This window comes from Ylistrum balloti, unplaced genomic scaffold, assembly GCF_031769215.1.
Source record: "Ylistrum balloti isolate Yb309-2 unplaced genomic scaffold, AGI_CSIRO_Ybal_v1 Utg369840, whole genome shotgun sequence".
Lineage (NCBI taxonomy): Eukaryota > Metazoa > Mollusca > Bivalvia > Pectinida > Pectinidae > Ylistrum > Ylistrum balloti.
The window spans coordinates 1,474,081-1,492,219 of NW_026781998.1; the positions used below are offsets into that span (position 1 = coordinate 1,474,081).

General features: G+C 34.1%; 1 protein-coding gene across 1 annotated transcript in view; it reads right to left on the reverse strand.

Annotated features, from left to right (window-relative positions):
* Positions 1-3,323, reverse strand: part of LOC132545342 (nuclear receptor coactivator 7-like) — a 55,262-nt gene extending 51,939 nt beyond the window's left edge. The window contains exon 1 of the mRNA XM_060209019.1: positions 3,262-3,323. Within this exon, the coding sequence (XP_060065002.1) occupies positions 3,262-3,323 (62 nt within the window). The remainder of the gene's footprint in view (positions 1-3,261) is intronic.
* Positions 3,324-18,139: the final 14,816 nt, after the last annotated feature.

An 18,139-nucleotide genomic window follows, 5' to 3' on the forward strand; every position in this document is an offset into this window, starting at 1 on the left:
GAATAATTTCCTGAGAAAAGTCCTTGATATTATGTACTGATACTGTTTTTTATATAACAACTTTGAACTACAAGATGAAATATGAATCTTTATGAATCCAGACATTATGTTAAAAACTATTTCATAGATAAGTATAAATTAAATTTTCCAATGTTCACATAAAAGCCAACTTACCATGGCCAGGAGTTTATATCCTGGGTGTATCTTCTTGAATGCACTTTTGTCAGAAATTTGTAGCGCACATATTTTCTCCCACTAGCTAAGCGACTTCTGATTTTTTTCACAGTATTCATGTTTCAACAATTGGAGGAAAGCTGTTAAAATGTTATATTACTAAAAATATTCCAAGGTTTTTAGACGTTGGCACATACTACATGCCAATTTAATCATCTCCATTATAGACAGTACAAGCTGTTTGCTCAAAATCGAGAAGCATACTTCATTAGAAAAATTACAACCTCACAGACACTGTCAACAGAACAAAATAGCATATATTCTGTTGTTTGTTTAAGTGAAAATGTGCAGTACATGATAAACTTTGATGTGGTCAAATGTTAGTCATGTTTGTATAGAAATATGAATGCCTTGTGGCTATACTGTATTGTCAAGGAATGCAAGACACAATTCTTGCTAAAATTGACAAGGCAAACTAGAGACACTAGATCCATTAGCAGTTAACAATTTACAGCAGTCACACTCCAATTGGTAACTGCATATATTTCTTTGAAGAAATTTGATGGACTAAATGTTTGTTTCAAGTAAGAATAGGAGGATTAGCCATTCTTTCAAGGTTTGCTTCAAATTTTCTCTCAGAAATATTATTTTGTTAATAATATCAATTATTAGAAAGAAAATTACTGAGAATTACATTCATAAAGTTAAAGTAACATAATCATCCATATAATCTTCTACATGTATTTTATATAGAAACTTGTTCAAGTCGTGGCATTTTGACCTGTTACAATGATGTCAGAGTACCTATTATTATATACAATTTATAAACATTTAATAACCTATAATATTTAAAATATCAATTAAAGAGAGTAAAAGTTCACAACAAATGTGAGACTGTACTACTTAGTGTATGTTTCACAACAAGATCAAATGTATAAGCACAGGAAAAAATATATGTTAATGGTAAATAAAGCTTAATGGGCAAAATTACAGGAATTGTTAGACAATCAAGCATAAGTAAATAAAGGACGCCATAGATATGTAACTTGTCTACATAAAAAACAATTGGTTAGCTGATAATTTTGACCAAATTCTTATCATTGTGAAATAAAATCTTTTGCACTTCAGATACAAATTTATGACCTTTGCTTCCACAATTTGAACTTTTGGTCATGCAGATGACATCTTGTTTGATCAAAGTTTACAATTTTGCTTAGCATAATGTCATAAAAGGAAAGTTGACCATGATATTTTAAATACATGGATTTTTTCACAATAGTTGAACTTTTCTTTAATTAATTGTAAGTACATTTATGTATAAGGAGATTTGAACTTACAATCAAATTATAATTGATTGTACAGTGTTCCTACATTAGAATAACTGAAGTTGATAAAATCTTCAAATCAATGTCTCGCAGCATATAATTTCAATGTCATACTGATGGAATTTGTACCCGGAATTTCATTTGTCTAAAAGGGACCATAAAAACTCTGAAGGCAGCTTTACCTTCACTGTAGCGTTGGGCATAGATCAGAGGTAACAGATACTTAGGGCAGTTTAAGTTTCTTTGAAGGTTGAAAAAACAGACCATCCTTCGCTGTCCTGTTTGCGCATTTGGACAACACATGTAACACATATCAGTCATTTAGTCCAATGAGGTCACTAACAGCTACTACAAAGACTCAAAAGAGCTGTCGATAGGGAAATACCAACTAAATCAAACAATCAATTTAACATCACATTATGTGTATTTGTATCAAAGGCTGTGGACTTAAAGTCATCATAGAAGTTAAGAACCCTTCAGGTTCCATTCCAAATTTGTAATTTCAACCTTATTTGAAATGAACACCCTGTGAACCAAAATTTGGCAAAGTCATTATACTTTCTGAGAAACAGAATATAAATGTAACATATTCACACTGATCTGGACTCCAAGCAGAACTTATTATACTACAGGTATCAGTTCAGAGTCGGTTCCTTTGTCACAGCCAGACAAAACGATTTCACTACTCATTTACATACATTATCTAGTTGTGTGTCTGAAAACTAGCATAAAAAAAGTGAAAATGAAAATAAGAAGAACTTTTTAAACGAAATTAAAAGTACCGATGTTAATTAAAATTTGTAAGATTTAAAAAGATAGTTATCGCAGCATATATAATGCGACCTACTTTTTACTGTGATACCTCAACGTCAAGCACATCTGAAATTTTAATTTATCCTATAGTGCTGTTTATGTAAATGTGATGAGAAGAAATTCCAATCATTTGAACATCAAACATTTTACTTTCAAGAAATTGTTTCACTTATTCTCTGTAATCTTGATTTATTTATAACTGACACAAGCTTAAGGCATATCATATGACTTACTAGCTCAAACATTTAACGAAATCTTACACCTACTGGTACATATGGAAAGAAACATTTAAAAGTTATTTAACGAATTTAACCATATTTAGACTTCAGTGTATATAGATATATATATATACACATATATAAGATATTTAGATGCAGATAATTATGCCTGATGGTACAACATCTCAGTGCATGTATAGACTTACCCGATGACTGTCTGGGTGTATGTAGTTAACACCTATCATGTTTTATATTTAAATATTATTCATATAATATATTCATAAACAATAGGATACAAAAATATACAGACCAGTGCATCTTAAAATGTGTAAAACATACTATTGTGAAAAAGCCACCCAAATTCTATCTAAAAAGATATTTATATAATTATTGATATGTATTTAAATAACAAAAACAACACAGATATCAGTCATTTATAACACATAACAGCTGATTTTGCGACTAACTACGGATATATATGACACTGAAGCACTACAAATGTACCGTTACTTTGTAACTACTACATGTTTATATGGTATATTTATAATCAATCACACTATGAGCTACAATGATAACCCTGTAGCAGTAACTATATAGGTAGCTATTCTATAAATCATTTATCATTACAGTGGCTTGTTCCTTAGATTTTAATTTCTACCAAAGTTTGTGAAAATAAATTTTTTCACATGCTAACTTTTAATAAACAGTTCCAAACTGAATATATGACTTACCGTGGAGTAAAACCAAGCTTCTCAAAAGCTCTCTCTTTGAAGGATGGTCTTTTTGTTGTCATGGTTGCAACACAGGTACACTAGGTCTATCTGAAAGTTTCCTGTCCTTTTTCAATCTCCATGATAGAAAACTTTTCACCAACTACAACAAAAACACATTTCAGTAAAATACTGTACATTTATGTCATCAAAATTGTAATGGGAAGAAATGCTTTAACATAAGCTATACCTCGAACTTGTATCTAATATTAGTCCTTTTTTTCGCTTATCTATTGATGTAGGTAAGGGGCGATTCAAACATCAATATAAAAAGATACAGTATAGAATACTAACAGCATGATATATCTAGTCATAAACTCTGTTTTTACCAACATCAGGTATATTTACCTGTTTATACTCATCAATTAATAAAAAAAATATATAGAATTCATCACATACATATAGGCAACACATGTTTCCAGGTAATAGAACTGTAACAGCGTGATATTGATACAACAAAAGTAGCATCTCTAAACTTTAGATATTATCATGATGAAAAATATATCTTGACAATTCACTTTATATTAAACCTCTAACATCCAGACTCAATGTAGCAATATTGGAAGATCACTAAACTGCAGGCTTTTAACTGTATTGTCCAATGATCACAACCTGCTACAGCATATAGTCAAAAGGAATGAAAATTTCAAGTTTTTTATCATATTTAAATTTTTTTACCAACTTTCTAAGCTGTTGAACAGTTAAAAATAGTAACCTACAAACTTAAGATGACTGGTTCTGACAAAATGAGATTAACTGTAAGGATTCTGTCTTGTAAGCTTTGTCCAGTAAAAGAGAGGGGCCTTAATTACATAGTCAACAAAAATCCAAAAACTTGAAAGTCAGTCTAAAAATAGTATACATTTCATCTCCATCATTTCTTAAAGGTTATCCACAAAAACAACAGTTAAAGAAGCTGGGAGCTGGAGTTATACATTATTTACACAGCTATACTACTGAAGACATTCTTGGGTACGAGGGCTGAATGATAAGTTGCAAGTCTCATATTTGAGTGTTTGATTTTTGGCAGACCTTCAGTATCTACACACTTTAACAGCGATGTTTAAAGGCTTCAATGCCACTTTTAAAGAAGTCCTTTTCTTGACTGTTCAGAAAATCCTCCACTGCATGTATGACATCATCATCTGGTCAATAGTGGGAAACGGAAATTGCCTTTTTCAATTTTAGAAATAGACAAGAGTCTAATGGAGCCAGATCAGGGGAATAACGCTGATGCTCAATCAATTCAAGGCCACAATTGTTAATGGCAGCCAGGGCAATGACAGACATGTGAACAACACACCTTTTTCTGAATTTCCACAGCACTTGAGTTAAATATTTTCTCTTAACTGCCTAATAAGTGATGCACAATATGTGTCATTGATTGTCCCTTTTTCAGATAATCTACCATCAGCATCCAAGAAAAGCCAAAAACTTTCCAGCTGATGAAAGTCTTTGCCTTCTTTGGAGAGGGAGGAGGGGTGAAACAGGATGCTGCCATTGTTTAGATAGTCAGTCGATCTCTGGGAAAATGATGAACCAGCGTTTCAGCCTTAGTCACAAACCTCTGCAGAATGAGGTACCAAACAGGCTGAGAGCTTTCTCAATGCAAGATCTTCTGAAAAAAATGGAATGTACTTTCTTCTAAAATGCCAACTGCACTGGCTATTTATCTCTGTGTAAATCCCCTGTCAGCCATAACAATATCATGGACTTTATTGACCATTTTTGGGGTTGCAACAGTGACAGGCATTCCCGGACAGGCATAAAACCAAAGGTTCTGTCTGCCATGCTTAACTTTCACTATACACCTTTTCACTGTAGCATATGAAGGAGCATCATTCCCTAGTGTTCCTACCATATCAGTATAAATATCCTTAGGTGCTAGACCTTTCTTATGCAAAGATTGAATCACTGCTCTACCAGTGATTTTGTCCATTTTGCAGAACTCACTTGCCTTGTTTACTTTAGAGTGCAATATAAATTGACCCAATGACACCAGCTTTGGGTACACATCCTTAAAGAGTCTGGGAATAGTATAACTGAAAAAGAACATCCCTGCTTAACTTCTTTATTACAAGGCTCACAGCCTATCAATCAGCCCTCGTAAATGAAGCTATTTGGAAAAAATCTGACAATTAATTCTTCACTTATTCATAAAAACTCCAAAGAGAGAGCCAACGCCTGTAGTTTAGAGTTCAGTGATGTTCAGTCATCCACTATAAAGAAACCTAAAACTTACCATCCATGACTTGTTGTGATCTACCACCTCCCTAGATTTCATTTATTCATATTGCAATGTTGTATATGCTTGCTAGTATATCTATTTCGACTCCAAAATACTGATCTCTAAATCATTCTGCCAGTCATTACTGACTTCTGAAAAGTATAATACCTGTTTCTATTCAACATAACACTATGATATCTATAAAATGAAGTCAAATATCTTTCAGTACTTGTATTTCAGACTGTGTCAATATTCAAAAGCAAGCCAATCAACGAACATTTAACTATGACAGGTCCGAAACCACCAATTTACATTTCAGGAATGCAGTCACACAGCACATGCTGGGACAGGATATGAAACCAAATCTGTTTCTGTTCTCATTGATGTTTTATAAAATATTATAAATGATAAGGAAGGTCAAGTACTGATTGGCTAAAACGTAACTTCTGAAATAAATATTGTCTTCAATAAAGTATTAAAATGCAGTAGAAAAATTAACATGCATGCATAAGCAAAAAAGTACTTTCTATCACACTGGGCGGATTTCACTAGGGTCAATTCTTTGTTTTGCAGTACACAGCTGCATTTAATTTGTGTTTATCTACTAAGTTTGTCATGCACCCAATCAAATAAGGAATATTTATATATACATTTATATGAAATGATCACGATCACTCTGTTTTAAACTTCAGATGAAAAGTCAACTCCTGGCCAAGTAAAAATCAAAGCTGATGTTGATCACCTGCAAAATAACCAACCAATTTTAAAGGGGATGAATATCAACCATCAAATTTTTAATTATTAATACATTTTGCAATAAAATCAGTGCAAAATGTACACGGAAACAATCTAAAGTTTAGGGCCTCACTCTGTGTCAGCTAAAACATGCACAACGTGACAGCGAGACATGAAAGAAAATTTCAATCAAGGAGATTGTAATTACCTGGCTTGTGTGATAAGGAATATGAAACCAGAGATATTTTTATGTTATAAATACAGTCACGAAACAATTATTGGATGAATTTTTTCTTGTAATCGATTTCCTTCTATACTAAATAAACATATAACAAGATGACGCCGTCCTCAAGTGTGAAACACATATTTATACATGTGTACTATTGGCATTTGCAGAAAATTTATCTCTCTGCAACTCCACTAATTTTACAAATATTGACACGAAACTCAGTACAAGCGTGTATTATAATCATAGTAACAATATATTGCTTACTTATTTTGAGTATTTTAGGAAATAGTGTGTGAAGACGCATCACGATTACCCATGATATTTGTATTTAGCGTACACAGACAGGGCTATCGATCTGCCAGATTTGGGGCCGAATGCAAAATAGTATCTTTTTTTCCCAATTTAGACCCCAAGTTTTCCCAATTCTAAGGAAAACACAGCTATTTTTCCCAAATCTAAGGGCCCTGAGCCCCAGTACCAAAATAGGGGTGTGAGAGCTCTGACAGATGTGTCAAGCCGTTGTTCTCACTAGAGTAAAATCATCACAACTCAAACTTAGTATATCAATGTATTGTACTCATATTAACTACATATCTTTTGATGCTACTGGCTTTATTTTGTATTTTAAGATCTATAGAATTGAAGACGTTGTCTCCGAGTGTGTCACACAATGTACAGTGCCGCCAGAGAATGAGGAAAATTTCTGCCACTCCATTACTCCACCAATTTTACAAATATCAACATGAAACTTAATAAGAAGGTGTGTTATCATCATATCTATGATGTTACTAATATTTTATCATTTCAAAATATCCTTTCTGAAGAGTCTTTACAATTCTTACTGTCACTGATTATCACTGACTTTTAGAAAGACCGCTGAGAATAGATGTTAATGATCCCATAATTCTTTATGTTCTGCCATATTGTCTCGCCTCCAAGAATCCATTGCAAACCAGAGCAATGCTAATCCATGATTGATGCCAATCTCAAACTGAATATTTTCACAAAGACCTCATCTGTCAATGTTTGTAAGGTTTTAGTACAATACTTGATTGTCTCATAGTGACAGTATGTGTGCATGACACTTTTTTTTAAAGATGGCGGCATTGCTTATAGTATATGACTGCCGTAATGAGTCACTGATATATCGCCATTCAGAAAGGTAGGTTTATAGTAACAGCTAGTTCAAAAAGCTTAACCCATAACTCTGTTACATTTAGGAGGATAAGAAAGAGAACTGATATTGGTAACCAATGTCAGATTTAATGTGTCTGCCAAGCTGCAAATATCTGAAACTGATAAAAACGTGGCCATGCATGATTAGTCGACAATTCTGTAAAACTAATTTTCATATATGACAAGTCAAGAGAAAAAAAACAAGTGAATTATAAGTCCTGTTCTTTCTGGTAATCTACAAACTGTAATTGACGCAAAGTCAAAAAGGATTAATTGATCCGACATCATTACTATATATCTACAGGTAAATTTCATTCATTGTGTATATTTTTGGTTGGTACACTTGTAAAGATCCCAGTAACCTATCTTGAAGCCTCAAAGACAACAATAACTTACAGAGGACTTCAAACAAATAATGGAAATCGAGGTTCAGATTTTTTTAAAAATTACATTAAATTGATAATTAGGACTGTCTTTTAAAATGGGGGACTGAAACAATATAAAAGTCCAATATCAAAAAAGCAACAGAAACAAGAAATCACTTCTAAAATGTAACTAAATAAAAGTTTTGACAGATGTATCTGTAATGCAATGTAACTTTCTGTTTGATAAACATCGTCCATCTAAAGAACATTTGGAATTAGTAAGCAGAGAAGAACATATTGAAATTGTTGATGGAGAAAACAGTAATTAACTATCAAAGTGGCGACACGAGCCCGGTAAATTTCATGTCAGCTGATGATGATGTATTGCCACTGGGGACTAAAGTCTAGATTGATCTGTAACAAGCGACATGTTTAATCAACAATAAATAATATAAAAACAAAGGAAACCCACACAAGTATGTAACTGTCATGACTTGGTTAGTAAAAGCAACGTAGAAGACCTTCCTTTGGATTATCGTCAGGTACTCTTATAATGTACTACATGTCAATGATGACGGATGGAGAAAATCACATCTACATTAAGACCCTGTTTTTAGCTACAAGTAGTCATTACCTCACACGAAAAGTAGTAAATACAACGGAAGTAAAAGTAACCAATTCTGTGCATTACCAAATAGCTAAAATATCCACATATTCGCAGTATTGTTTTCCAGAATTCGACAGTTATCTTGTGAATGACACCCTCCTCAGTTCAGCCATGTTTACATCGGAAAAGTACTTCCGGCTTTGGACAAGGGGAGACTACCTTCTTCCTCAACGTGATTTTCCCGGGGCTCCAGCAGGAAAACTGTGAACGAGATAAAATGCCCCTGAGTGTTAAAGTTAAGTTTCGATCTCGGATCCCAAAAGTCATTGACCAAAATTATCGCCAATATTTTTGTTGTATAAATAACGAACGTCTATACATAATGGAGAGCAAACTTGTCATGTAGAAAAACGCACACATTTCATTTTGTGGGAAATAGCTCTTTCTAGAAAAGAACAAGGCAACGAGAAAACATATCTCTAATTCATTTCAGCTATAATTAAACTATTCTCTATGCCTTTAGTGTTTGATAACAAAGACAATACAAACAGGTCAACAGTCTCTCTCTCTCTCTCTCTCTCTCTCTCTCTCTCTCTCTCTCTCTCTCTCTCTCTCTCTCTCTCTCTCTCTCTCTCTCTCTCTCTATATATATATATATATATATATATATATATATATATATATATATCAGGGACGTATATAACTGCTATCTACGTCCTTGTATATATGTAAACATAAAAGACCAACAAGACAAACATACTTGATTATCGCTAACGTTAGCGATAATTAAGTTTATTTGCCTTGTTGGCCTTTTATGATTACATATTTAAACGATACACTAATTGAACTATATATACATATATATATCTTAATGTACCTAAAACAGTTTTAATTCTGTTTGCGATTGAACCTGATGATATTTTGTAAGTTGCGTCCAACATGAAATTGGTCTGCAAATTTACATGTATTGTTCGAACGCTTATCTCCCTTGGAATAACAGACATTAATTCCTTGACGATAGTTAATAGATCGAACAACATAATCATCAACATTCTCCCCAAACAGAATCTTAGTTAGTAATTCAAACTCAAATTCGACGAGACTTAATGTAATCAAAGCAAAAATTGCCTGCCTGAAAAGTAAGTGGAAAATAAGACTAGGTGCTCCGAGTTAGTATGTTCTGCTTTATCGACGACACCAGCCATGTGAAACCTTGGTCAATTCAAGTAAGTAATGTATGTTCCGATTGAAAACAAAGTTTACACAAATTTCAGAGGTTCAAGGTACAGTACTTGAGAATCATCATAAAAAGTCGATAACGAAGGCCAAAACGGGTACAGAAATTGGACAATAGATGTTAACAGAGAAGTACATAACGGTACGTCTGTGATGTTAATAATATGTTTTGTTGATAATGGATGGAGTACAGTCAGTTATCAATTAAGACGCAATATTTAGTTGTCCTATTTCAGTTAGCGATGAGGGAAAAATCAATTTAAAAGGGTATGTTTTAAATAAAGATACGGAGACATCAGAGAATTAGGACGCTAGCTCTTATAACGAAGTATGCTGTGTATAGATTTTTTTCTCATTCCTTTGAAATACCAGTCAACGAGGGGCATCTGTAGGTAGTCAAGTTGCTGTACTCTACCACTACAAAGACAAAAAAAAGGGGGGGGGGGGAGGAGAGGTAAAGAATAAATGAATAGAAATGAATGAATAAATAAAATGAAATAATCTAAAATCACGGAAAGATATATAGAAACAGTTTAATTGGTGTGATCCTCTTTTAAGTAAAAAAAAAAAAAAAAAAGAACGAAAAATATATCGTTGTAAATTTCTGTCGTTGGAATGCAGGAATGTTCATGAAACTGTTGAACAAAATGCACAAGTCAGAACTTATTAAGTCCAGGGAATAAACGAGGCTTAATAAGACCAATGTCCGCAGCTGACGAAACGCCTTTAAGACTGAAACCTGTATTATGCTCGCGATACTATTTGCTTGGTGTGCGAAGCGAGCTAACAATCAATCCTCCTTTCGATTGGTAGCCATACTCCGAAGGTCAAATAAAGGCGATGATTTCTTCATCTAGTCAAATGAACAACTCCTCGAGACGAAAATCAGAAACGTAGTTATTTAGCCATGGATATTGTATGGCATTTGCAGCTTGATGGATGAACCTGGCCAAGCTTGTCATACACCAACGTGCCGTTTATTCGTCTTCAATAATTCGAGTCTCTCTCACGTTTACATGCAAACGAGACAGCTTTATGGTCGTTTCAAGAGCGGTCGCTGAAACGTAACAAATTAAAACAAAGACGTTGTTAGCTAAGAAAGTCATTTCTTGTTGTCATTAGCTTAAAGTCAAGGCGAATTGTGTCGCCTTAATTCTAAGTGATTTCTACATCACGCCCTAGTAAATCGACAATGGAAACCTTGTTTGTGAGCGTCTCGTTCTTACTTTGACTGCACACTAGTGATCTCAGGACGTGTGCAACGACCAACTTCACCACAAACATTACAAATGAAATTAAACTCTAGGCTATTGTGCCAATAATGCATATCCTTCACTGTATACCGTATATAAGTATAGACATTAAAAAAACTGGCGATTAATGACATTGTCGAAAATATCATAGACAATGACATAACGAAATAGAGATAGGCACGGTTTGACTGCTAGATCATCGATAATTATACCCCTGTTTGAATATTAAATATCATGACTACCGAATTACAATAACGGATGTAGCATCAGCATACACAATTAATACTTTTATTGATATTGTTCAAAACATTGAAAATCTATTCCATCGTTCAAATTAAAAACAGTATTACATTATTCGATCCCTTTATGTATTGTGACGTCACAATGCTTATGTTTGCAGTTCTATGTTTCGGTGGTTCCCATTACTGGATATACTCCATCCTATGAGATGGAATATTTCGCTCCGTGAAAATCGATACATCAACAATATTACTCAAAATGTTGTCGATAAACACACGTAATGGAATATTTCTACTTTATATAGTAAATATAATTTTGAGATGCCTTTCTGACCAACCTTCTTTGATTCAAAGCGGTCTTTGTTCCATCTTCGAACGCGAGACTGATGTCACGTAGGTTACAGGTTAGCAACATAATTTGGATGGCTTGAAAACCGCGGTGCAAAGTGTAAAAAAAAAAGAGGAAAATCTCATTTTTATGACTTGAAATCTAAGAAATCATTCCTGAAATCCAATTCATCGGTATCTAATATTTCTATAAGAGTTCATGATATTTAAGAAAGTCGTTCACTGAGACAAAATCAAGCAAATCAATAGTTGTTAATGAATGTATGTGATATTTGTAGATTAGTGTTATTGTGATTACTGCTTTCCTTAAGACCATGTGTTCTGGAAGAGTAAACGGCTTCAGCTTTATCAACATCACCCACCATAAATGAGCTAATTCTTTGTTGCAATTGAAACTGTTCACAGTTTGTTCATTTCTTCCTCTTTTCTATTTTTTTGTTTTTTTTTTGTTTTTTTGTTTTTTTTTTTTTTTGTTTTTTTTTTGTTGTTGTTGTTGTTTTTTTTTTTTTGTTGTTGTTGTTGTTGTTTTAAGCCACATTGTCTTGTCATGAGATAAGGAGAGATTTGATGTCTAAGAATGACAGAACAACACTTCGATTTTACCTACAGGAACAGCTATCATCAACTGTAGGGTAACAGTGATGCATTCAAATTAAGAAGTAATCACTGTCATGCCCAAACAGTGTTTATATGTCGCAAATTATCCACAGCTGATAAATTTTCAACACAAGAATTATAGAGTCGAAGGTTGATGACAAAGTTACAGCATTGGATTTCTAGAAGTGTAGGTTGATGGTAAAGTACCAAAACAGTGTATCGAGAGATGAAGGTTGATGATAAAGTACCCACAAAGGGTATCGAGAGATGAAGGTTGATGATAAAGTACCAAAACAGTGTATCGAGAGATGAAGGTTGATGGTAAAGTACCAATTAAGGATATCGAGAGATGAAGATTAATGAAGAATGTGGTGACGTTTTATGATAGCATTAATCATTTCATAGGGTACTAGTCATCTCTCAAAGAGATATGAAGTTAGATGTATTCGATGTTCGTTAGCATGCATAATAGGATTCGTTGTTATAATGTTTTGTTTCGTCTATTCTTACCAATAAACAGAAGACGTTTTGCCTTCCTGAACACATGGTTTTGTTCTCCTTGTAAGTTTCAGGAATCCTTCTCAATATCAATTCTATTTCATAAATTATACCAGCCGTTTCATTCCTCATGGATTTGTCAGTGATGCCAAATGCCTAAATTGTTTTAAACTAAGACGCGAATATAACAAAGGCACAGTAAATTGGTAACCCCTTATTCCAGCGTGCTACAGGCCGATTTTCAGCATATGTGCCTTTTGGTAATTGAGAAGAACTCGTTTAAAGATTTTGACATATTTAACACATGTGACTTTGAAAGTGAGTCATGGTCAATGATATAAACAAACGCAGTAGCCCTTCATCCCATAATGCTACAGGCCCAATGTTAGCACCGTGGGTCATTTGGTTATTGAGAAATCGATTACATATTTCAACACATTTGACCCCTGTGACCTTGAAAGTTCGTCGAGGTCATTCATTTTTTACAAACGTGATAGTCCATCATTCCATCATGCTACAGGCCGAATATTAGCACCCTGGGCTATTTGGTTATTGAGAAGAAATCATTTGCATGGTTTATGAATCGTTTACACACGGCGGACGGCGGACGACGACGGGCGAAACAAGATGGCTATAAAACCTACTTAAATTAACGATTCCACTGTATATTAAATACAAAATTAAATAAATTCAATAATTTATTATATTCAGTTGCTTCAATGAAACCTCAAGTACACGTTCAATTACGTTAAACCGTATCTACTACCTGCAATCTAGTAGAGTGTACAACAGATACTTACTTCAATACCATAAAGTCGAGCTAGGTACCGAATCAATCTTCATCAAACAAGAATGTCTTCAACAGACTCAGAACTATTGTGACGTCAGAGTTATGATGTGGACCAATCATTTTGTTCCTCTGTATACCTACTATTCATTATCTAGCTGTTGGAAATAGGGGGTTTTACCAATTGGTGAAAGACCTATTGCTTTTATTGTTTCTTCCGCTTCTTTTCCGTGGACATTTTTATTGTTTCATTATTATTCTCCTTAGACATTTTTGTTGGTGCTTAATTTCTTACACGGTAGTAAATAGGACCATTATCTATAGTGTGTTTTATAGAACCTTATACACGTAATAGGTCAAAATTTTGATATGGCCAAAAATCGAAAACTGTTCACTTTACAGTATTCATGCATTTTTTTTATCTTTAGGTCACTTATGGGGTAAACCTTTCCCCCAAAACATGTTAATACAAAGTATGTCAAATAAAAAAAACTCGCTATTGGGTGAAAGGTCACAAAAAATTCTATTTATATATATATATATTTTCTCTTTATTTTTTTTTCTTTTACTTTTTTGAAAAATTTGAAAATGTCTGAAACAGATCGATGCAAAATGTCATTCAGTATTCCTTAAGCATTACCGTTAACGTTAGATGTCATTTTTGAAAATTTCCTTTGACCTTCTAAAAATGCCGTCGATTTGGAAAAAAAACTTTTTTCCACAGATGTCCTCTACCATTTAGTGATATTTTCAACTTCATCATGACGTCATATTCGATTTAAACTTATATTACAATATCTCATCAACGGCTGATTGCATTCAATTCATCTTTGAATATGTTATGTAAAATTACAATTAAATGAGAATATACGGAACCATTTACTGTATTTGCAAAATGTCAATTTCCGTTTCTCAATAGAGGTCAATGCTGAAAATTGCCATTTTTGGTAAACTTTGAAAAAACTTCTTCTCAAGTTCTACAATGTCTAGAGCCTTAATATTTCATATTTAGAAAATACTAGTATTTGCCTATTAAGTTTGATAATATATTTGATCTTGACACACTTTCAAGGTAACAAGTGTCAACTATATCAAACTATTTAAAAAGCATTTCTCAATAACCAACAGGCGCACGGTGATGAAAATTTGTCAGTAACATACTGTGGTTAATTGCTATAGAATATAGTAATAAATAATGTATTGACATTTTGATAAGATGTTTTGTATTGGTGAAAAACCCGTCAAATTTTTGGCCAACAATTTCTAGTTTAAACTTATTATAATTACTTTTGTTGAACCGGATGGAAACGCGCGAGGGGTCTTACGTGAGAGGAACGTACGGAAGCGTATTCCGGCCACGTTGTGTTTTATCTTAACTCGAAATTTCGAGATAGTAACTCGATATTTCGAGTTAGTAATCCGAAATTTTGAGATATTAACCCAAAATTTCGAGATAGCAACTGAGAAACTCGAAATTTCGAGATGAAATAAAACACAACGTGGCCGGAATACGCTTCCGTAGGAATGTGGTCTGGCACTACTACTGTCCTCAACTGACCACATTGGATAACATAGAGAATATGGCGAATGACGCCATTGTGACCTTGTTCTCCAGCGGGCTTAACATCTACATTTTGTATTGAAAAGACATTTAAAACGATCAAATACATCAGATATAACAGTTAACATCTAGTCTGGTGGACTTTCGTGAGAGAAAAAGCCTCTCATCATTTGACATTGTAAAATCGAAGTCAGTGTGTGTATCCTAATTTCTTGTAACTAAACCTTCATTTTCTGTATATCTAGGTCATTGTCTGTAAAATACAAAAACAAAAATAAAGTTATGAATAATTTGTAAACATAAACAACTCATAAACATAAACAAAATTGTTCTGCATTCCAAGGAAGTAAATAATTTAGACATGAATAGTACATACATTTATCTTTACAAGTCGGTTAAGCATGACGGGCAAGGAATTGTGATTACTGGCATTATAGTACGTACTATCTGTGTTGTGGGCGCCGTCACAACATAATAACTCATTGTCACCAATACATTTGTACATTGTGTTGGGTATCCTACATTACGCGATAGGCACACTGGGGGTAGATCATTTAGGCTGTGGGAACTCTGCCTATATTTCTCATTATTAGATATAATTAAGAATTTGTCACAGCAGGAATCTCGATGTAGCCAAAGATTTCTATTCCATCGCAGCGGCATAGACGTCGCTTGTATTCTCATATCAAGTTTAATGAGGCGATCTCCAAAACCTTAATGTTTATCTCTTCTGGATTAACTAAATTCTCACTTAATTCATGTAATTATTGCTAACTTTAAGTGGATGAAATGGATTTTCTCAAACTAAATTCACATTTACATTTTTTTTAATAAATTGTGTTCAATAATCAAATAGAAACCAAACTTCGTCCGTCATCGAGTGCCGTGCACCGTGCGCAAAGTTTCCGTTCAAATGGAATATTTGTCCTGTAGCATGATGGGAAGAACGGCTTCTGAGTTTGTTAAAAGGGAAAACCTAAGGCTACTTTCAAAGTCACAAAGGTCAAATGTGTTTAAATCTTCATACGATTTCTTCTCAATTACAAAAGGAGTCATCGTGCTGATATTAGTCTTTTATAATGCTGGCATTAAGGCATACTAAGTTTGTTCACGTGATTGACCTTGACCACCTTTTCAAGGTCACGGGTGCCAAATATTTCAAAATATTTAAATGACTTCTTTTCAATAATCAAAACGCCTATGAGCCTTGGATCTGTATCATGCGGGCATGTATAAGACATAGGATTTCAAGTTTGTAGAAAATGCTTTTATGAACCTACGATGTTTTCTTTGTAAGCTGTAGAGTAGTCGAACTATTTAAGCCGATTAGGCTTATTTCATATATAGTTCTTCATAATCAGATGACTGTTAAGGCCCGTGGACCTCTTCAACGTCAGTGAGAAATATTGCTTTCTCCGTGTTAACGTAACATGTATTAAACAGAATGTTTTCACAATTTGGACAATATCTATCGTAATTATAGCATATGCAACCAAGATCGACATGTTTACATTCAATTATAATAAATTATAGAGCTAAATCGTCTTTACATGTACCTGCCAACACTCGTTACTGAAGTATATGATGATAAATATTTGATCAGATTACAATGGAAAGTTCCCTTCATTATATCCTTACCAGCATCCAAGGTTCATGCTATCCCGAGTTATTAAAAAATATCAAATAATATATATTGTAAACTCGACTCCAACATGAAATTTACATCTAAGTCTTACATAGAAGTAACGCGTTACACATTACAATACATTTGTTGGTGAGATATATTAAAGTTATTTTATTATGACACGTCGGGTCACGCTTATAGTACGTTGGGTCAAGCTCATGATATTTCTGTTAAGCTTATACTACGTAGGCCAAGCCTATGATACGTCGTGTCAAGCTTATGGTGCGTCGGTCAAGCTTATACTACGTCGGTCAAGTTTATACTACGTCGGACAAGCTTATGATACGCCGGACAAGCTTATAGTACGATGGTCAAGCTCATGCTACTTCGGTTCAAGCCTATGATACGTCGGACAGGCCTATGATACGTCGGACAAGCCTATGGTACGTCGGACATGCCTATGATACGTCGGTCAGTCTTATAGTACGTCAGGCCAAGCCGATGATATGTCGGACAAGCTTATGATACGTCAATCAAGCTTATTGGTACGTCAATCAAGCTTATTGGTACGTCGGTCAAGCTTATTGGTACGTCAGTCAAGCTTATTGGTACGTGAGTCAACCTTATGATACGTCAATCAAGCTTACCTTATGATACGTCGGTCAAGCTTAATGGTACGTCAGTCAACCTTATGATACGTCGGTCAAGCTTAATGGTACGTCAGTCAACCTTATGATACGTCAATCAAGCTTATTGGTACGTCAGTCAAGCTTATTGGTACGTCAGTCAACCTTATGATACGTCAGTCAAGCTTATTGGTACGTCGGTCAAGCTTATTGGTACGTCGGTCAACCTTATGATACGTCGGTCAACCTTATTGGTACGTCGGTCAAGCTTATTGGTACGTCGGGTTAAATAAATAATCCAATACTCTAGATTACAGTTTATCATATTTCGCATTACAGTCGCAAAAACCTGTGTAGATGTAACACGATCCTCACCACGTACACAGTCTGTAGTCCGTCAGCGTGAACCTTTAACCCTGACTGGTTACGACCCTAAAAAAACAACCACTCTTAAAACATTTCAGATAAAGTTATTGAAGTATTTTGTTACTAAATCTATTTTTAACGCCGATGTATTGATGAATCAATTATTGATTGATTTGTCGTACGTCAGGCTTTTTGCACACCGGACAATCCAATGCTTTTGCGGGGCCAATACACACGAAATATTACTCCAAGCAATGACAGCTTCACGCCACCTTTTAATAACAGTTTTCGCTAAAAAATTCTTTCAAGTTTCAAATCAGAGTTGTGAAGATAAGTAGATAATGTTTTTAAATGTACGTTACCGG